Raw genomic sequence first — 22,718 nt, 5'->3', positions numbered from 1 at the left:
CATCTATATAAAAGAGAAAAGAAGGCTAGTTCAAAAGATGTTCTGGAAAGAGAAGATGGTACTTCTAATTTGGGAGTATGCACCTTTTTCAAAAGACTCAAACAAAGATCACAGGTGGGAATGGTAATAAACCATAGTTGGCTCGTTACCAGTTATTCAATTCAGCCACCTGTGTCCTGATATGAATATTAAAAGGAAGAATGGCAGATCATCTGTTCTGAAAGAGTATAGCCCGATGAGGAAGGAAGACACAATCCCAGGTTGCATACTAGATTAAGGATTGAAGTAGAGGCATACTGTAAAGAAAGTGGTAAATACTGGAAATGAAGAAGAGGTTTGTGAGACTCAGTGTACAAACTCAGGACTGATAAAGTGCAGAAAACTTACATACAGATTTCAAGTGCCAGATGATGATTAGAGTCCAGCACATTCAAGGCCGAGGTCCTGGCAGAACTATAGACCAGAGACCAAGAGTTTAGTTTTGATCAAATCAGAACATGATAGGTCATGAGCACAAAACAACAATCTACTCCCAGAGATGTGGAAGAGAGGACACAGAGGATGTTCAGTGCTCTCATACACTTGACATGTAGCTGATTGATGTGAAGAATGAAAGTCAACTTACAGCCAAAGATATGTTCCAAGAAATTTATTTAGGGTTCATGGGAAGAATAGCATCCCTGAAATGGAGCTCAGGTTCAGGTTGCATACTCTAGTGGTGTAAACTAGTGCATGTAAACAATTTGGGAAAAGAAATGATAAAAGTATTTGCTGTGGTCCATTTCAACAGGATATTAAGTGCAGCTTGAAGCTGCTTCTCAATAGATCTCGTGTTTGAGGAATAAAGTGAAATGTAGGAGTCATCAACATAGAGCTTGTTTGCAACACTAGGAAGACGTTGTGTTGTGATAGCATTCATTTTGATACTAAAAAGTATGACACTGAAGACAGAGTCCTGAGAGGCTCCAAGTTCCTGTGTATGAGAATGAGAAATAATAAGTTAGGTAAAAAGTTCTGAAAAAACATAAGTAAATAGCCATGCAGGCCATACGAGTGGAGGTCTTGCAAAATACTGTACCTCCACATGGTGTCATAAACCTTCTCAAAGTCAAAGAACTTGAAATGAGATATTTTCATCTCTTGAATAAGGCATTCCTGATTGAGGTTTCAGGTTAAATTAGGTGGTACACAGTGGAGCAGTGATAAAGTAACTCACATTGAGTGGGCAAGAGGAAGTTGTTTGATTTTAGGAATCAAACAAGACAAGCATTAATCATAATTTCCAAAATCTTACAGAGACAGCTAGTCAAAGCCATTGGACAATAATTTGAAGGAATTTTGAGATCCTCTCCAGGTTTAGAGAAAGGGACAACAATATCAGGAAAAACATTATCTTGCTAGATCCAGTTCAGAACAACCTGAAGAATAGTAATAGAAACAGGAGAGAGATGGTACAGTATCTTACAGTGAACATTATCAGGCCCAATCCAATGTACGGTGAAGCTGATCAAGAGCAAGTTCAAGTCTACCAGTGTAAAGGGGCAATTATACTTGTAGAAATGATCAGCCCAAAAGAAAGGAGGCAACTGGTCTGCCTTGAAAGTTGATGGCCAAGAAGGTGGGGGAAGAAACAAAAGTGCTAGGTACATGAGAAAAGCTCTGGACAACAGCAATTTTATGGCCACTGGGGAACAAAATGGAAAGGGGATGGGAAACATACTTTCTGTTGAACTTTTGAATCTTGTCCTGTATGATTTTGGGACTGGTGGAAGAAGAAATGCTAATTGGGAATTTAATCCAAGATTCCTTTTGGTTTGAAATCTAACCTGCCGAGTAAGGGAATGGGCCTACTGGAAAGCAATGCAATTCAAAAGAGTGGAATACCAGCAAACCGTATCCCAGGACTTTTTTGTGCCTTCTATGCCTTTTCAAAGACAGGACTCAATCATAGATGAGGATACCTTGGAAAACATATTGAGGTATCAGTATCAAGAATAGATTAAGCAGCTGCCTGGACAATACAGTCAGTCACTGCTAACACACAGTCATCTATTGATGGCAGACAGATGTCAACAGAGCAAGTTCCAAGAGAGCAGTGAATGTGGGCCAATTGGCCTGGTTCAACTTCCACCGAGACATGCAGGTTGGATAGCAATGACAATGTTCAATCTCCTTCAAAATAATAAGAAAATTATCACTGCCTCATAGGTCACTGTCAATACTCCAAGAAAAGTCAAGCAGAGCAGATAGAGAGCTCAATGTGAGTATACATGACTGAATAGGTTCATGATAATAAGTATAGGAAGTAAGAACTGAAGAGAGAAAGGTCGTGATCAGATAGCATACGCTCTATGGAATCACCCTACCATCAATATCAACACCACTCCAGAGGAGATTGTATCCATTAAAGTTTCCCAAGGGTAAAAAGGGAAACAACAACTGTTCAATGACAGCATCAAGGTCTCAGTGATCACAATTCTTTTCAAGAGACAGGTAGAGAGAACAAACAGTGATGGTATGTCAGCAGGTGTAGATTCCAGTGACCAAGGGCCTGAACAAATAACTGTTCTGTACCTCAAGGCCAAAGAAGGTGGACCCAAACAAATGCCAGAAGTGGAGCTAAAGGAAGTGGGTCCAGATAGTCGGTTGAAGGAATGGTAGGGACAGAGAAAGAAGTACATGTTGATCTATCAACATGCTTATTTATGAGGACAAAATACTCTTCACATGATGCATAAAAGACTCTAAGGGAGGTACAGAAAGCACTGTCTGCACATCCACAGTAGTAATGGAACGTAGTGCAGCAGTATATGTATAAGATGGAGTAGAGTGCAACAACTTTTGACCTTCGAGATATGAAGTGTTATTAACAGTTTTTAAATGCTGTAATTATTTCTATTCCACCTACTTAGAGCAAGAATGAAAGTAAGATAGGTGGGAACCACTACAATTGATGCAGTAACAATCCAATTGACTCTTGTAGGTATAGTGGTCTTTGCCACCACAAGTGCACATAACAGAAACATGAGAAGATCCCTTCAAATGACTGAATTGCTGACACTGGAAACATCTGGAATGGTTGGAAATGTATGACCATATCTTAGAGTTCAGATAACCTGTCCTGACAGAAGCAGGTGGATGTGGTGATGTTAACGTCAAAGCAAGATAACTGGTAGGCACCATAATTCTTTTCTCGTATCTCAAGTTGAGATACGTTGCACTGTAGAAACTCTTTGATTAGAGAAACAAGTGAGGATCTCCAACTTGGGGATGTTCTCTCAACAATAGCTGTTCATGAAGAAACTAAAGCAGCACAGGGTATACCCTCAATGAGTATATCCCCAATGACCTTCAAATTCAAAAGGAGTTCACTGTATTTTGGTGTAGATGTTTCAAGCAATATGTCCCCAGAACATAGCTTTGTGACTAACTTTGAAGACTCAACAAGGCCCTCTAATCCCTTCTGAATAAAAAAAGGGAGACACTTGCCCTAAAGGTTTGTCACACAAAAATATAGGATATGAAAATAAGATCAAGGTGCTGAATGGTGAGGAGACTGTTGTTCAGAGTCTTCTATATATGGTCACTTACCAATGAGCTGCTTTTAAATATTTTATTTTTATTTGGATTTCGGAATCTACAGGAATTCAAGGCCAAAGTGCTGTGTTGGGGTTAGACCCCTCAACCACCAGGATCCTCTTCTCCTTTTATGGGTTGCCACACACAATGAACACATGGAAGTTCAAATCTCAAAGAAGGTAAACTGAAAAGACAGAACTTTCTCTGGGAGGTCCTCTCACCATTTTCAGGCATCTACAATGGGGGGAATAAGGAAATTATGTGATAAACAAAAGCAATAAAAATTATTGGTGGAATGGCATATATCAGAAATACATTTTGACATTGTTTGGCATTTTATAGATAATGCAATGCCAGTTAATAATGAATGCTTTTGGGAAGGATATGCAAAATATTCATACACTTAGATCATAAAGATGCATTGAGGTTAAGGATTTGGAATTTACTATATGTGACTATCCTCTGTACTTAATAGTATTAGAAACAAGGAAATATGGATTAACTTAGAACACCAGAATCATACACAAACAGACCTGAAACAAGTATTATGTCCACCATGATAAACAAAATACTTTTTCTTGTAAAAGGTGAGAAACCATGAACACAAGGATCAGTGGTAAAACATATTAACATTTTGAAGGCAATAGTACTGAATATAATTAAGAATATACTGATCTAGAAGAGTGACACAAGTCACCTGTACACAAACTGCTTCCACAATACAACCAATTCAACCATTACATACTATATATATATATAAAAGAGAAAATGAAATGAATATGTATGTCATTCAGTAAAAAGACATGTTAATTAAGTCACAGGACACAGCATATATGGATTTTTATACAATCAACTGATGTACATGTTAAAAAGCCATCATCATGCCACCCTAATGCCTTAAGTCATCAGAGAGGAGGAGTGTGCTTTTGTTTTCTTTCTAAACATGACAGTCTTACAATGTAGCCTACTGAAATGGAAACTTTAGTGCAGGACAACTGTCACAGTTTAAGGTTACTAGACAGCAAAAGGATGACAATGAGCATGACCATATCAATTATAACAACACAGCAATATTCCAAAATCATTTTAATGTAATATAATTAACCTTTGTAAATTATCAAGATTATGAATCGATTCATGCTGAAAATTTTAAATAAAAACATAATAATATCATACTGTACTGTATCAGTAAAACTTGGAAGATTGATTAAAAATGATAAAATTATAAATTTCAATACTTTTTTCCAGTTGATAATTAAATCAGGCTTAGCAACTCTATTGCCAATGTCTTCTTAAAAGTAAACAACTTAGAGAAAATATTTAATGAAAAGGAACACAACTAGAGTCCAGTAAATTAATCAATGTTGATTGGTATGCCCAACAGAATAGTTGTAAGGCACCTAAAGTGAACCGTATATTTTCTTGTAGTTTATTTGATATTAAACAGTACCAAAGCTACCAAGTTATGTTTCAAAATGCATAAGTAACTGATGATATATATATTTATAATTAATTCATAATTATATTAAAATAGGTATAAGAATAGAATCATAAAGCTTTTTCACATAAATATAAATTTGGCTTTATCAAGTAATACAACTCCAAGTAAAATGAACAATAAATGCATTCCAATAAAGAGCTTTAATGAATTAGCCAATAAATAAAACATAACTTGATTCCAAAAATTTAATTCGTGGAAAATTTTGTTTATTGAAGAGATACGACTTCTTCCTCTTTTCATACTGCAACTCTTTTATCTCTACATAACAATAAATTTTACATAAATATAATATAACAATCAATTCTGAAAGCAGACATTTACTCATGAGCAGTATAATAATATTTGATACAAAAAAATTGACCTTTTTTGTATGAATAGTAAGATGAAGCTTAATAGATGTGCCATCATCCATATAATCTTCAGATCTCAGTTCAACATAATCATTTTCGCTGCTAACATTTCTTCCAATCTGTTTTAACATGTCTCTCACTGCAAGTTCTGCATTCGACTAAAATGAACATTTGTGTTAAATTCATCTTTTGTAAAAAATTTAGCACATGTTTTAATTGTGCAACAGCTATGTAAAATTACATTATATTAAAACATAAAAAGGGTAGCTGAAAATTATTTTTGTTGATTTTATACTTTAATATACAGTCCATACCATTAAGTTTACAACTAACTATAAACTCAGAAATCTAATATATGTATGTTCAGTTCAATAAGTACAGAGAGTTGTTGTTTAACTGAATGGTCTAAATATGGTAACACACTGGTATATCATCACAGATGCAACTCATTATGCAGGATGTTTGGAAAGTCACTGTGTAGTTTTGAAAGCAGCGATAACAGCATTCATTCAGTCTATTTCAAGCCAGCAACTGATAGTGGTGTTTAGAAGCAAAATAAGAAGGATCCAAGCCTGTATTGATGCTAAAGGAGGTCACTTTCAACATTGTTTATAATTGTCAATCATATTTACCTCCTGTATTCTATATTGAAACATGTCTGTTAATAAATATGTAAGTGCACAGTGACTTTCCGAACACCCTGTACCAAAGGTAACAGTGACCTTTAAATAGCTCTGATAGAACAATCAATTTTGAAAGAGTATTTACCTGTGAGCAATCTAATAACATCTGATATAAAAATAACTTTATAAAAGTGGTGCTTCAAAATAAATCAAGCTAAAAATATACAGTATTAACCATAAAAAATATGGTGAGTCAAAGCACAAGCACCATACAAAATGAAAATGTCACAAGCTCAAGTTTTCAACAGTGCACATTTACCCAAATTTAGAAATAAAGAATACAAAGTGAATTCCCAACCAACTAAGAGAACAATGTCACCACAGACAAATTTGTAGGATAAAACAGACCTTTCTGTATTACAATAATAGTAAAGAAGGAATTTTTCATTATGTAGAACCACAGAACATAACATTTTGAATAAGGGAGTCTTCAGCACTAATTGAATACCTCAGCCCATTTCAGATCAATAATCACCCTCAAGTGAAGGCTATATTTACAGAAAGCTAATCTTTGATTAAAAAAAAAACTACTGCAATGAATCTGGGCAAATACTGTCTGTTTCTATTAGCAAAACAGTTAACAAAAATACAAAGATTTAAAGTTGACTAAGACTAACAAGACTCCAGGCATAACTGAAAATTAATATCTATGTTTATGACAAATATGACCAGAAATACTGGAATCACAGTAATCAAATAGTCTCCCTGATACAATTCCATTACACTTTTGGGCTCTTGAACAAGGTCTTGAAAGTCAACTTCCCTGTATAGTGGAGAGTTTGTGGAACATTTGTCAAAACTTGTAATCTATGAATGACCATCTTTTGAAAAAGCTGGTTACACTATGAATATCAGAGTTAGCATAATTGATAATGTAGGAAACAGTTCTAAGGGCAGCACTATCCCTGAACCTTTGTTCTTATAAAACTGGATTAACCTCAGCACATACAAAACTGAAATCACAAGGACTTTTATTAGAAAAATTGGGACTGAAATGTTTAGTATCTTAACAAGTTTTTTAAAGAAATAAAAATATTGCCAAAGAGCTAGAGAATGTTTTTGTTAGAACTATGACTAAAGAATATTTACCTGAATATATCCCATGTAGGCTTGAATAACTTCTGTACCATATGTATCAATCATACTGGACACTAAAGTGATACCCTACAAGTTAAAATTTTAAAAATTAAACATGTTAATCTGTGAAAGTAAATTTAATTTTTCAAAATGCATTTTCACAGAAACTTTCAGGGCAATAATTTACGCAATGAAAAGTAAAAAGTAAACAGAAAAACTAACACTTCTTTGTTCCAAACTATCCACCTTAGACTTTCTTTTCTCCCCTATATGATCTTTTAAAGTTCCAACAAATTACATACTCATACATTAGATATCTCCTTGCTAAAATATACACTTATAGCCTCTAAACTTCATTCTTAACTGAGATGTATGTAATAAAGTGAAACCCAAAATTACATCCTTCCTAGCACATGCTGTTTTTCAAAAAATGCCAACAATTCTCCCTGACATCTGCTTTTGGATTATTTCTAATCAGCAGAAAGAGATATTCCAATTTATTGAAGGATATGTGGGTAGCAGCACTCAGATGTCAGGTTCTGAAAATTTTGTTGTTATTCATCAGGATTATTTTAAGATATTTATAGTTCAGTTAGAAAGCAGTTAAATTCAGTAGTTTAAAACATTCTATTTTTTGTGCATAGTAATATTTCATAATATGAATTACATATTTCAAAATGCAAAACAAGATTCAAAATGCAAGAACTAAATTTCTTGTTTTCATAATGCAATTTTTTTCATTTATTGTTATAAAAGTAACTAAAATACACAAACTACAAACTTATTAGGTCAGATGAGAAAAACATTAAATAAACAAAATGGTCATGTAACACATGTAGTGAATGTGTAATTTGATTCTTTATTTACATAAGGTTATCCAACTCAATTAACAGCTTTGGCCAAATTATGAGAAGGTTTATGTGCAATTGTCCTGAAATAAAACTAGTTAGAAAGTCTGTTAGTTTGCTTGTATGAATAAATAGTGTATAACTTCATGTTATAATATGCAGTCATTCCAGAAAGAACAAAAATGGTAAATTAGATTTATTTCACATTCTGTGTTAGGTGGTGATTATGAGGTTGGTGAAACTGACTAAGTCCATATACAGTTAATGTTAGCACAGAGAAAATGTCACATGAAATATAAAAATTACTGAAAAGAAGATTTTCCATTTAAGTGGTTCTTTTATGACAATTAAATTTAAGTTTTAAAACCAGTTCACTTTATAAAAAAGGACATCAAATTTCTCTTGTTCCTGGAAATATTTATGTGCAACATGGACTATGCAATAATCCTTAACTCATACCTTTCATTATGGAAAATGTGATGCACTAAATAATGAAGTAGTAATAAAAAGAAAATCCTCCAGTAATTCAAAATACGTATATTCACAAATAACACCACTTTATTACAAATAGAAATCAGGTCATCCCATGAGTAATGTCTGAAAATTTAATACAGAAAATGCCTCATCATTTCTGTCTTTGTAGAAGGCTTTAATGACCAAAATATGTAGTAGAACGTGTATAAAAATGTTCAGACGAATAAAATAAACTAACCCAACTTCGCTTTTTCAGATCATTAACCAAATAAACCCTTATGAAGATAGATATGTCTGAGGAGCACATTAGGTGTATAATGCTTTATGAGTTTAAAAAAGGCAATAGTGCAGCAGGAACTACATGAAACATTCAAGGTGTTTATGGTACAGAATTTCTCAATGAAAAAAATTTTGAAGGTGGTTTCAGAAGTTCTGATCAAGTGACTACAGCTTAAATGATGTGTCACATACAGGTCATCCTGTTGAGTTTAATGATGACTTACTGCTGGCTGCACTTGATGAATATTGTGCTGTAACAGATGAGCAACTAGCACAGAAGCTTAGTAAACACATTCAACAGTTCACCATTGTCTGCAACAGCTTGGAACAGTGTCAAAACTTGGAAAATGTGTGTTCCATGATTTGACAAAAGCCAACCTTAGAGTAAGAGTGGACATTTTCACTTCTCTACAACCTTGATAGGTTGTTGACTGTAGAGGAAAAATGGATATTTTATAAGAATGAAAGTCTTGTTAAGCATTTGATGGGATATTGTTGGTGTGATCCATTTTGAGTTGCTGCAACTCAATGCAACAATTACATCAGACTTCTATTGTCAACAGTTAGAGCATTTGAATATTGCACTGTAAGAAAAGAGGCCTGCTTTGATCAGTCGTAAATGTTAAACCAGGATAATGGACAGCTCCCTATGACAAGGATCACATCTGCAAAGATTGAAGAGCTAGACTGGAAAAAACTTCCACATCCTCCTTATTCTCTAGACCTTGCCCCATCTGATTATCATCTATTCAGAAGTTTGCAGAACTACCTTGATGGAAAAGAGCTTGGAACACATGAAGATGTCAAAACTACCCTCTCTACATTCTTCTCCTCCAAACTCAAGAATTTTACAGAAGTTGCATTCAGAAGCTTATGAATTGTTGGATGGAAGTAATTAATAATAATAGTACATTATTGATTAAATAACATTAAAAGCTTTTGAAATCCTTTTTCTTTTTCTGAATCTAAAATCAGACATTACTTAAGGGATGACCTGATACAATAAAAAAAAAAAACCCTTAACAAGAATTAATGTATAATACAAAAATAAAATGCTCAACACAAAAACACACATATATTATATAAAAATAGAAAAACGTTTCATATAAAAATAGATAATACAAAAAGAAACTCAAATGATGACTTCAAGTACATATAAACATACACAAAACACCTTTAACACACTTACATATCAAAATCTACCTTAACAGTTCACCTACCTTTTAGTTTAATGAAAACCATTTAATATATGCATACAAAAAGAAAGTATCCTTTAATCACTGAAACACTACACATTATAATTACATCAAAGTATGCTAACATAACATACAAAAGGTAGATTATAATAAAAGAAAAACATTTTTGAACTACAGAAAAGTATACAAAAAGAACAATCTCTTTATAAAATTAAACCACAGAGTGCAGAATTCTAAGGAAGTCTGGTAAGCATATACAATAAAACTAACACTTTTATGATGAAATCAAAATCTGAATCTTATTACAAATCACATCAAACAAATAAAGGTTAACTGGATATAAATAAATATAATAATTGCAAACTCAAACAAACATAAACTTAATATACAATCCTGTTAAGTTAAATATAAATATATCTGAAAAGTATACTCATCAAGAGTTGGCAAGAAAATTCACTCTTTTTCACATTAACCACATCAGCAGATTCTCCACTGACAAATGTCATCTTCTGGTTGGCCACTATGATAGATCTTAGGTTATCTCTGGTTTTGCCTCACTCTCTTAGTATCAGTCAGTAGGTGCTATACTTCACATTGCAACAAAGGTATTTTGCTAAGTCTGAACTGATCTTCTTCTGTGTTGTAGAGATCTCAAGTGTCAGTCCAGTCAGCAATCATCCCCTGGCAGTGTCTCTCAATCATGAAGATCTACTCTAGTTTGAAGTGGTTGACCCTCCAACCATACAAACAGTGGCAATATTGTTTTACAAAAACTACAACTGCGGACAGATTTTTTCTCCTACAGCATCTTTCTTCTAGAGTTATGGGTATATGACTAATATACATAAATACAAATTCTATTTCATCTTGCAATTTCAATATTGCTGGTGTTGGTGTACAAAAGTAATTTGCTATTGTCATGGATATGCCAGCACAAGAGTTGTTAAAGCAGGGTTAAGGAATTGGTATGCTTAGTCACATTCTTTGTATCTAAAGAGCATCTCAATTTTAATGAGAGCAAACAACACTATTGCTTTCTTGAATACACTGACCTCAAATGGTCAGTAATACAACACCAAACCAAGAAACGGAAGATTTCTCTCTTGGTTGTAAGTTGAGGCCATTCTCTTACCACTGCTATTTTAGCAAGATCTATAGAGGCTCTGTCTCTACATAAAATGTGACCAAGAAACTTCACTTCTTTAAGAATAAACGCATATTTTTCTGGCTTCAGTTTCAAGTCTGATTTACTTGCCAGCTGGAATACCATTCTCAAGTTCTCAGTTGCAGATGTGAACATGTGATCAATCACCACAATCAATCTAGACCAGGCATCTGGCCAGTTATAGTCCTTTCAGAGTAAATTTCATCAGCTTCTCAAAAGTAGCAGATGGCATTGCACAGGCTGAGTGGCATAAAATCCATCAAAGTTACTCCTGTACAAATAGTAATCTTACTTTTGTTACTTTTCAAACTGACTTGCTATTTATACAGTTGCCAGAAATACAGTGTTCAACCAACAGGAACCTTCTGCTACATCCAAAAATTTATCTGTTCATGGTAAGAAAGAGGCATTAGTGCAAGTTACTGCACACCCCAATCTAAAATGAACATAGAATTTCAACATACCATCCTTATTGCAAACAATCACTAACAGAGAAGACCAATCACTCTATTAAGGTTGTATGACTGTTCTTCAACATCACTTTTACTGGTGTAACTTGTTTGCACAATTCTTAACTAATGATCTCAGATATGTTAGTAACTGTATGCTTACTTTTGCTACAGACACAACCCTAATATTACAACTAGCCTCTGCTACTTCTACTTCACTTATTACACCTGTGATAATTCCAATTTAAAGCTGGACAGCGATCATAGATATACACAATTATTTTAGTTTAACTGGAATATGAAAATTCTGATTAAGATAGTTTATATAGTATGGATGTCATATTTAATTATTTTAGAAGCAATATTCTATTTTAATTTTGCTCATGTAACTGTTTACAAGTCATATGTTATGTAGTTCAGTTGTCATGAATTAGCAATTATTTACAATAGTAAGATTATAGTATCATATTGCAAGAACTTTCTGAGTTTCTTGCTGGTTTAATTGAGTATTAATGCATCAGGATATCCAGTATTGCATGGAATGTTGTAGACTTCTGTTGGAGTAAAAATATGCAGCAAGAAATCATTATTAACTTCTAGTTCTAGATTATGTAATTGTGAGTTTAGCAATAAAGAATATATAATGGTAATTTTTAAAATGAAGTTAACACTGACTATATTGTAATAACAGAATATAGAGGAACAGTTCATCTTGTCAATTGTATTATAAAGTAACTGAGAAAGAATGTGTGGACAAAAAAAACAGACAATTAATCAAAACTCTGAATACAACTGTGGTAGCCAATAGGGTAACAAACCTTTGTATATACATTTTATTCATTTTTAATTTCCTAATTTTAAAATAAGTGGAATATGTTCCAGTATTTTATAGTTGAAATATATCATTATAATATCACAGACATCTACATAAAGAATGTGGCCCATTAATAAAACCTGCAGGTATTAACTGATCTAATTATAACTTTTATCAATTACTTTAATGGGCACAAGTCAATGTAATCAAAGCTCACAGGTAATGATCCAGTTCTATTTGTGATATTTTTATATTAAACTTATTTTCTCAAAGAGCCTTACAAAATCAGACACTGGTGAGCAGCCAAGATCTACAGTGCTCAATGGTGGTAGAAAAAGATGTAAAAAAAAGAGTGGCAAAGAGGCTTATAAACCCAGTTGTGGTGTAGGTGAAAATACTGTCTCAACCACACTAGAAAATCATGTTGAGATACTTTGATAAGTGAATAGAAACGAGTGAGTGACTTGGGCTTAAAGATACCTATCTATGAAAGTTTGTCAACCAACAAGACCTAAATAGAGAAAAGCATCAATAGAAGAGAGGGAAGGTGAGACAGAGAAGACAGGAAGAAAGAAAGACTGAAAAAGAATTTGAGTACAAAACACAAGCTCATAAATAGAAAAAGAAAAGAAGAAAAAGAAGAAGACTTGAAATGTAGAAAATGAGAGGACAAATTGAGATTGTCAAGCTAACCCAACAAAAAAGACAGAGGGCCCAAAAATAACAAAAGGGTCAGATCCAGCCAACTTATGCTTCCTAAATTTGATGAACGAAAGGTGATATGGATGTTTTCCTGGAGAGGTATGAAGAATCTACCTACAGGTGACTTACCATTCCATCTCAGCCCCTTCTTAGAAAAAAAAAAAGCTAACAAGTGTATGTGGACATGACTTCAGGAGATGCTATGGACTATAACAAGTTAAAAATAGCCTTGCTAAAGTGTCATGAGCTTATTAAGGATAGATTTTGCTGGAAGTTCAGACAAGTCAAACCTTACACAGAAGATACTGTATTTCAGTTTGTGGCATGTCTACAGTGATACTTCACAAAATGGATTGACATGGCCAAAGGCGATGGTTTTGAAAAACTGACAAATCAACTAATACGTGAACAGTTGATGATCATGTACTCCACAGACACATTACTGTTCTAAGGAGAGAGAGCACCAAAAGTTATGAACAAACTAATCAAGCTGCCAGAAGAGTATATGGAAGCCCATGAAGGGAGTAGCTGTAGCTACCCATAAAGATGGTGGTGGCAAGAAACAAGAAAAGAGTGAATGTCAACATGGTTGCCACTGCTAGAAGAAATATACTGAAGATAACTTATCAGATTAACCACAAGAAAGAAGTTCTATTTCCATGATTAAATAGTGCATAACTGATGGTCAGCTTACATTAATGGATGGGTCAACAGTGCCAGTGATGATCAGAATATGTGACAAACATTGAGAGGTGTCACTGAACTACAAGATACTGAATGCAACAATGAGAACTAGCATAGTACATCTGTATGTGCTGCTTGATGGGATATTGTGAAAACTTCCCATACTAAAAATAAAGATGAACTCTTCATACCATGTAGGAGATGTTGAAACCATATGTATGAAAGCAACTGTCTACAACTTGGTAATTGTCAATATACCAGACAGAAAGGAGACTGATGAGGTATCAGCAGTCACCACGAGAGCTTAAACAAAAAAGAAAAGTAAGCAAGACATCAAGCTCCTACAAGTTTTAAAAGACAACACCTGAAATGTGGTCTTCAGAAACTGAAGAAAGCACAGAAGAAAGACTCTTCACTGCAGAAACATTGGGATAATGCCTGGGAGAAAGTCACACACAAGACCAAGGGGAAATGGAGTTACAACATAGAGGACCAGAAGGAAGTGTCATACTTCTGCTGAGGAAGTTACACAGATCACAGTACCAACAGAATACAGGATTCACATTATAAATTTCACACACAAGTCAACTGTGGGAGGTCACCTAGGAGAAAAAAAAATTGAGATAGAATCACCAGCAACTTCCACTGGCTAAAAATCATTGGAAATGTGACCAGATTCTGTAGGTCATGTGACATCTCCCAAAGGACAGTACCTAGAAGAAAGATAGACATTCAGCAGAGTAGCTCTGGACTTGATTGGATTATTAGCTATTGTATCTAACAAAGGCAAACAGTATGTGGTGGTAGTAGTCAACTGTGCTGCACATTACCCAGAAGCCATGGCAGTGATGAAAATAGAGACAGAGAGAGTAGCAGAAGCATTCCTTGAAGTGTTCTGCAGAGTAGGCTTTCTAAAAGAAGTCCTGAGTGTCAGAGGGATCTAGTCTACCTCATAACTGCTATTAGGCAGCCTTTACTACCCCATACAACCACTTTGTGAAATAGTCAATAGTCTTAAGGAACATGCTCAGGAAGATGCTCCAATAAAGACCATGAAACTGGGACAGGTACCTGCTTGTAGTTGTATTTGCTTACCAAGAAATAACACAAACGACTAAATAATTTTATCCTTTAAGCTACTGTACATAAGAACAATAGCAGGTCATATGCAGATACTGAAAAAGTATGGACAGGAGTAAAAGAGTAAAAAATGATAAATACGTAGAATTGTTATTAGACCTAAAAAAAGTCAACTAAAGAAGACCTGTCAAAGTGCTCAAGGATGTTTGCATGCAGCTCAAGCCAGTCAGAAGCACTTCTATAACAAGAAGGCCAAAGACTGACATTTCAACATCGTTCAGAAGATCTAAGTTCTGCTACTCACAGACAACACAAATTCACCCTTCAGTGGAAAGAACCTTTTAAAAAGCAGGAAGTGGTCAAAAGAAGGGACTACAAAGTGAAAGAGGACAGGAAGACCACACCAAGTACTTCAAGAGAAAATAAGACCTAATAGGTGCAGCCACTGAAACAAAGATGAATATTACAGGTATGGAGATTGCAGATTTAGAGTCAGAAGATGGTAACTTTGTCATAGAAGATGAAGACCTATTAGATTTAAAACTACCGGGTGAAGATGAAATGTACACAAATGTCAACATCAGTGAAGAACTAACAAGGAAGCAGAAGAAAGAACAAGATCTACTGTGCCAATACAAAGATGTAATCAAAGACAAACCAGACTAAACAAGAATGTGTATAATACAAGGTCTAGATCATGAACAAGGATATAGTGAATGTGAAGTCTTACTAAATGCTTTTTGCAATGAGTGACCTGATAATACAAGAATTTGAGGTAATGTTAGAAGCTAGAATCACTGATCCTTCAAATTCAGCCTACTTTTCACCAGTTTAATAATGAAGAAGAAAAGGATAGTTCAAACCACTTCTACATAGATTTCCTAAAACTGAACCTCTAACAAAACTTTTCTCCAAATCTAAAAGCAACCAAGAGACTATCATGGTGAAACTAAATGGGGCCAAGTTCTATACTAACAGTGACCAGGATAAAGGTTATTGGTAGATCCAAAAGGTAAAAGAACCTAAAGAGAAGATAGTCTTTGTGACCCCAGATGGATATTATCAGTTTAAGAGGACTCCATTTAGGTTAGTTAACTCACAGCAACATTCTTTTGCATAATGGGGAAGACATTGCACAAAACCACCAACACTATGCATTATGTGGATGACATCCTGACCCACAAAGCCAGATGAGAAAATTACCTGAAGAAACTCAGAGAGCTGTTCCAGTGAGTGACAGCAGCAGGTTTTGACCATCAGACCAACTAAGTGCTACATAAGTATTCCATAGTGGACTTTGTTAGGCACCTGATGAGCAACTAACAGAGAGCCATGGAAAAGAAGAAACTAACCAACACATAAGAGGCACCAGCTCTGATGACCAAGCAGCAAGTCAGATCTTTAATGGGGTTAAGAGGATACTACAGGAAGTTCATTCCAAACTATGCAGAATTGCTGCACAACTGAATGCTCTGACAAAGAAAAGGCCCACCCAACAAGGTGAAGTGGGAATAACCATATCAGATGGCATTCCAGAACTTAATGATGATGTTAGGCAGTTCACCAATCCTTAAGATGCCAGGCTTCAATAAACAATTCAGATCATTGCATCAGACATTAGAACCAGAGCAGTACTTCAGCAAAATATGTAGAAGAACTGTTCTCATAACATACTTCAGTAAAAACCTATTGAATAGTGAGAAGAACTACATGATTGAATGACAGCATCTGATCATTATATTTCCTATCCAAAAATTCTAGAACTTCTTCTACATTGTAGCCATTGTATCTACAGAACTATCAGCTCTGTACTGAGGCCATCAAAGTAGACTTTGTGCATGAAATGAAGACTATCTTTATATATCTACATATATATAAAACATAAAAATAGAGTATTAGGTAAGTCTCCTATATAATGGGAGGATCAGCAGACTGAATAACAAAGTCAGTATGAATATAACTCAAATAAATGAATTTAAACAAAGACAAAAGCAAACTGAACAAATGTTATACCAACTAAACATAACCATTATTTATGTCAAATACAAAAACACAGTGCACTTACTTGTGCTGGGGCACCAGGCCATCATGAATTTATAACTGATGTTCTTCTCTCAAGATTCTGTTATTTCAACCAACTCACTTGAAATCTATTTTATATTGTTTTAATCAAATGTTTCTGACTTACAGAGAATGGAGCAATTCATATAAATGATTATTGTAATTCAACTTAATCTCTAGATATTATATGTCCTACCAGCAAAAGATAATGTTGTTATTTGGTCTTTCACAATATGAAGCATTATAGCAATAAATTCAACTGACACAGAAGATGTTATCTCTAGCAAACAACAAAGGAACAAAAGCATCCAAAATGAAGGTAACTTAATGGTCTTCTGGAGCATGCATTATGCTAAAATTGCATAAACTCAGAATAAACAAAGAGGTTTGAAATTTTCTGTGTTAAAATAAAAAGAAAGAAAATATACAGCATACTTGTATACCACATCACCATAAATGCAAATATCAGACAGAAAACGAATCAACACTTCAATTACAGTATTTATAACATCAATAATACATCTGAAAAATTGTAATTTTGGCAAACAGTACTAAAGAAATGTCTCACAGCACCTTTAATCCTTGTCATTCATAACTGGTTAATTTGTGTGTATCAAGATATTTTACAATATTATATTCAAAATGTAATTAACCAATTTTATTATTAATGCATGTCAGCAATTTGTGTGTATCAAGATATGTTACAATATTATATTCAAAATGTAATTAACCAATTTTATTATTAATGCATGTCAGTAAACCTGTAATTAGCTTTAATTTCTAAATTTGAAAAGGATATAGTTAACAATTTCTCAATCATCACTTTTTCCTGTCACATAATACATCTGAGCTCTAATTTCTCCCTTTCAAAATTTTCAAATATTAAAAATAGCTTACCACAGTTTCCAACCAATTATAAATACAAATTATACATGCTTATAAACAAGAATCTGGATTTTCTACCTTCTTGACTTGGTGATACAGTAATAAGTTTTAAGTCCACCATATAAGGTCCTCCCTATCTCCTCCTAACTTTCAAGATTGTTTGTTTATCAACTTTAGTTGACTGATAGACATCTTAATAAACAATAAAAAAAAACAGCAAATTTTGCTCAACATAAATCTTAAAAGTTGTTGATTGTTATTCCCACAGCTAAAGTATGCAAAACTGTTAGGCTTGTGTAGATCATATTTTGCCACAGTAAATGTTGAAGGAATTTTTTAAACTATTTATAGCTTACTTAGAAAGTCTGATGAACAGTAGATTTTGGGCAGCCTCTTTTAGTTAAATAAATAGTTTTATCTTCAAAAATGCATATTTGAAAGTTAAATGAATACTTATTGGAAACAATGATTTTGGAGACTCAACAAGATTTACAGAAGAATGATTTTAATTTTCACTTGAATGAAAATGCATTTCAGTATGCAGTATTATAAATTTTTGTTTTATATAAAAAGTGTTTTTAAAATAATTTTTAATAAAATTAGCTGAAATGCAAAAATTTGGTACTCCTCAGCTTACAGACTAAGAAAACTACAATTTCATGAGCTGAGCATGTGTGTGACATGGCAACCCACAATCAAGTGTTCTTTTACATTAGTTTTATCTGAAACAGTTAATGTGCTCTTACTGTGATTTAATGCTTTTTATATGAGAATTACTGCTCCAGTGAATACAAAATACAGCAGTAAAAAATTAAAGAAAGCAGGCATAAAAAGATTACCACAAATAGCAAACCAGTTCAGGTGAAACACATGCAAAGTCAAAATGGGCAAGAAAAAAACAATTCTTTTGAGATCAGCTGGAAGGAAAAGATGTGCCTTTTAACATGATATGAACAGTTAAAGTGTCAAAGGAACATAAGAACTACTTGACAATAGAAACAACATTACTGATATCTGCAGTAAATGAAGAGTGCAAGTTATATACTTGATTCTAACAAAATAACCAGGAAAATGAGAATAGCTGATAACTGTATACTAGAAAAAATTTCAAGACAGGTAAATCATATTATGCAGAACAAAAAATAACAATGAGTTAATATAAAACAATGCATAGAAATATTTTAATATTTTGCTAGTTTCTAAAGTTGTCAGCAACAAAACAAATATCAGAAGAAGGTACATAAAAATAAAGATTCAAGTAATTAATTGTTTAACATGGCACACCCACAGGTGCAACTGAAATTAGTTCAAGATTTAAAGTTTAATATACATAAGACAAAAGAAAAATGAGCTACTAATAGAACCTTCTTCAGGATTAGGACAAAAAAACAATCCTGCTCTACAGACATTGAAGATGAAAAGGTCTGAGTAAAAGATCTATCTTCTTCAAAATCGTTGGGAATGGCAGATATTATGCAAATTTAGCAACCAATTGAATGTAAAACCTATGAGTGATACCAGTCAATAATTTTTAACAACATCCCAAATATTAATGAAGCCAATATTCATGGGTAAATGCAATATGTCTTCACCACACAATCTCAACATTGCCAATTTTGACATCAGAAAGTTCATGAAAACCACAAAAAACTTGAAAACTGCCTATACCATTGTTTAGGACCTGCATAAAAGTATCTTTATACCAAATTCTATGTACCACAAATTTATTGTCAAAAAAATCCTAAATTTATATTTTTGGAACATCAATATAGTTACTAAACATGGGCAAGAACAGTACTTTTATTCATTAATATGTGTTACCTACAGAAAAGTATCATTGTACCAAATTCCATGTAAATTGGTCAAAACATAGCTAAGCAATTACCCCAAACCCCTAAAATAATGATTTTTTTTACTTTTGCCCCCTTTCCCTAGAATGATTAAAAATGGGTATATTCCACATTTTTGTATGCATATGTATTGAATCTGTTAAAAAGTATCTTTGCACCAAATTCCATGTAAAATTACTGAAACTGTCAAAAAAACCCTAAAATTATGTTTTTTGTGCAATCTTGAACCATCCATTAATTTCTAAAAATGGAAAAGTCCACCATTTTTGTTTATTTCTGTGTGGAACCTGTAGCAAAATATCATTGTATCAAATCTCAGGTAAAATGGTCAAAATAAAGCCAAGTAACTGCCCTAAAATCATACTTTTTTGAACTATCATATACCTGGAAAAAATACACAAAATAAGCAAATCCAACATTTTTTAAGTTAACATGCTGGATGCATGAAAATTTATATTTGTGCCAATTTATACCTCAATGGCACTATAAGTATATCTGTATAGGAGCCAAAAATTTACATTTTTAAGTTGTTTCACCTTTTGACTCCATAAAATTCTTAGAAAGGCTTAAATAAACAAAACTACATTACATAACTGTATAATTCAACTATGTTCGAAGCCATTCTACCAAGAAATAAAGGAAAGGTGGTTGACCAAAAAGTGTTTGGAAAGAAAAAGAAAGAAAGAAGAAACAACAGAAAAACAGTGTCTCTCTGCATATATATAAAAAATAATGTAGCCATAGGATTACTGAGGATGCTAGATGCAGCTTGTATGAGTAAGGCCTCCAAAGAAGTTAAATCTTCAATGTTATTGGAAATATTTGTATCATAATTAATACTTACTTCCAAATTCACTGTAACAAAATTAAAAGCATGACTGTCACCAACAGTCTGAATTATGGTGGGAAAGTGAAGCTCATATTATTAAATATTCTCCTGATGAGCATATGTAAGATATGAGATTAGAGAAATGCAAGTCAATACATGCTCTACATTGTGTCTTGGACAACCAGAATCTCAGTCACATGTTTGTTCAGAGCATGAAAGTAACTCAACAAAGAAAGGCTTTTCACATTTAAAAGGTAAGTCTGCCTGTTTTGAACTTTTCTTTACCTACTTTATTCTAAAGTTGCCATTAAACTGCAAACATTTAAATAGCGATGCAGCAATTTTAGCAAATGAAGTTAAAAATTAAGAAACACAAGACATGGGTTAGGTCTGGTGTTGTCTTTCATAAAGGTTGTAATTTGAAGGAAATTTTAATGTTAGTTTTACAGCCTCACCTTATGATTAGCTGCAACCTGAGCCTTCAGGTCTGAGATGTTGTCTTTCAAGTTTCGTGAACCACTGCAACCAGGATACTTTGCTGGAGCCATCAGATGTTCAATCAAATCTAAAATTTATGTATGACTTATAAGTAAACAAAACATTTGTTAGCAAAACAATTCAAAGAAAGTGAGCTGTAAGATACTATATTAATCATTAAACACAATAACATAAATTAATAAGGATCACTCTTGCATTAAACAGTACAGCCATCTTAACAAAAAAAGAATGCTAGGAGCTTGTTTAATTGACAAAAAAACTCTATAACAACTGCAGTTAAAAACAGTTATCAAACAGATAAATTCAGGTAGAAAACAAACTTTAAAAAATGCACTATAAGTCTTGTAACTGTCATTCATTAGACAAAACCTTCATCAGCATAACTAGCAGGTTACATCCTTTGTTATAAGGTGATAGTTATGAGAATTAGTTATATTTCTTAATTTATCATATACAATGGGAATTGTAATTTGCTATTTTATACTCTATACAGGTATATTTTTCTCTTTCATTTGATCTCTATAGTAATTTCTGACCACTGGTTTATATTCATTACTTCTGTATGGTGTTTGTAATATATTTGCTGTGGTTCTTGAATCCTTCTATCTAGTGTTTATATTAATGCATCATGCATGTGTTCATGAAGAATTGTTTGTTGGTATTACTAATTATTTAATAATATTTTTGTTTAATAAACTGAAAATGTCTTTTAAGCTTCTATTCATTATTTATGTTACTGGAAGTATTCAAACAGAAACAATTGGTTTCTGTTACTACCTATTATTTGGTAATATTTTTTAATTATCTGAGATATTTTAAAGATACTTCTTGTTTTGTTTCCTAAACACAAGATTCAAGTAAATAGTTTAAGATTTTAATTTAATCATTATCAGATAAAGTTCAAAGTTCTTTTGTGAATGTTCTGGATTTTTATTTATTACAAACTGTTATATAATTAACTACAAAATGCTAATACTAATAACTTCAGCAGTTTGAGTCTAATAATTAACAGACCTTCTGTTATTCTTAACTCCTATTAACTGTTACCCTTGGCCAAAATTTTAAACTTTATTCCATTTATGGGTTTATAACACTTATATAATGCATGTTCCTTAATGCTCAAACTTCCATGTTCTTGTTAATGCTCTAGCGATAGAATTTATATAACTTAAGATTACATTTAGGATTCATATATTTATATACTATGTTGATGTAAAACTCTTGTGTCTTTAAAACTCTAGATTCCTAACTGCATCAGAATAAGAACAAACATAGAATGAAAAAGTGAAAACATTCCTTTCCTATTTCCACACTGTTGCTAAAATTGCAACTTATCAGGGAACTGACTTTCTGTTTTTAATATGTAAATCTTCCTTAATTTTTCTAGTTTTATAGTTATTGTTTTTGTCAGTGATTTTATAACTATTTCAGCTAATTTAAAACGTTGTTTTAAATGTATTCCAGTTTTTCCAATATCTGCTTTTTCACAGATGTGTAAGGTTTTATACACAACTCCTTTAATCGATAACATATCCAGGGTTGTTTTTTAAGGGAAACTATCATATGAAGGATATATCCAGATTTAATCCTAACTTGACTTAAAACTTTGTATACTATAATTTAGTTTTAGGATGAAGGAAATAGTTATTCTTCTATGAAGTTCTACAGTTTTTGTAGGTTAAACAACTTTCTCCACAACTGCAGAGATGTTAGA

The 22,718-nt window shown here is 33.1% G+C and overlaps 1 protein-coding gene across 1 annotated transcript in view; it reads right to left on the bottom strand.

Annotated features, from left to right (window-relative positions):
* The window catches only part of LOC143237662 (5-oxoprolinase), a 214,426-nt gene that overhangs the window by 31,130 nt on the left and 160,578 nt on the right, over positions 1 to 22,718 (bottom strand). Inside the window, exons 24-26 of the mRNA XM_076477158.1 lie at positions 20,962 to 21,071; positions 7,203 to 7,277; positions 5,442 to 5,588 (exon numbers count right to left, since the gene is read on the bottom strand). Coding sequence (XP_076333273.1) covers positions 5,442 to 5,588; positions 7,203 to 7,277; positions 20,962 to 21,071 — 332 coding nt within the window. The remainder of the gene's footprint in view (positions 1 to 5,441; positions 5,589 to 7,202; positions 7,278 to 20,961; positions 21,072 to 22,718) is intronic.

The sequence above is a fragment of the Tachypleus tridentatus genome, chromosome 13, assembly GCF_004210375.1.
Source record: "Tachypleus tridentatus isolate NWPU-2018 chromosome 13, ASM421037v1, whole genome shotgun sequence".
Lineage (NCBI taxonomy): Eukaryota > Metazoa > Arthropoda > Merostomata > Xiphosura > Limulidae > Tachypleus > Tachypleus tridentatus.
The sequence above is the reverse complement of the archived record's forward strand: the minus strand, read 5'-3'. Positions and strand labels throughout refer to the sequence as shown.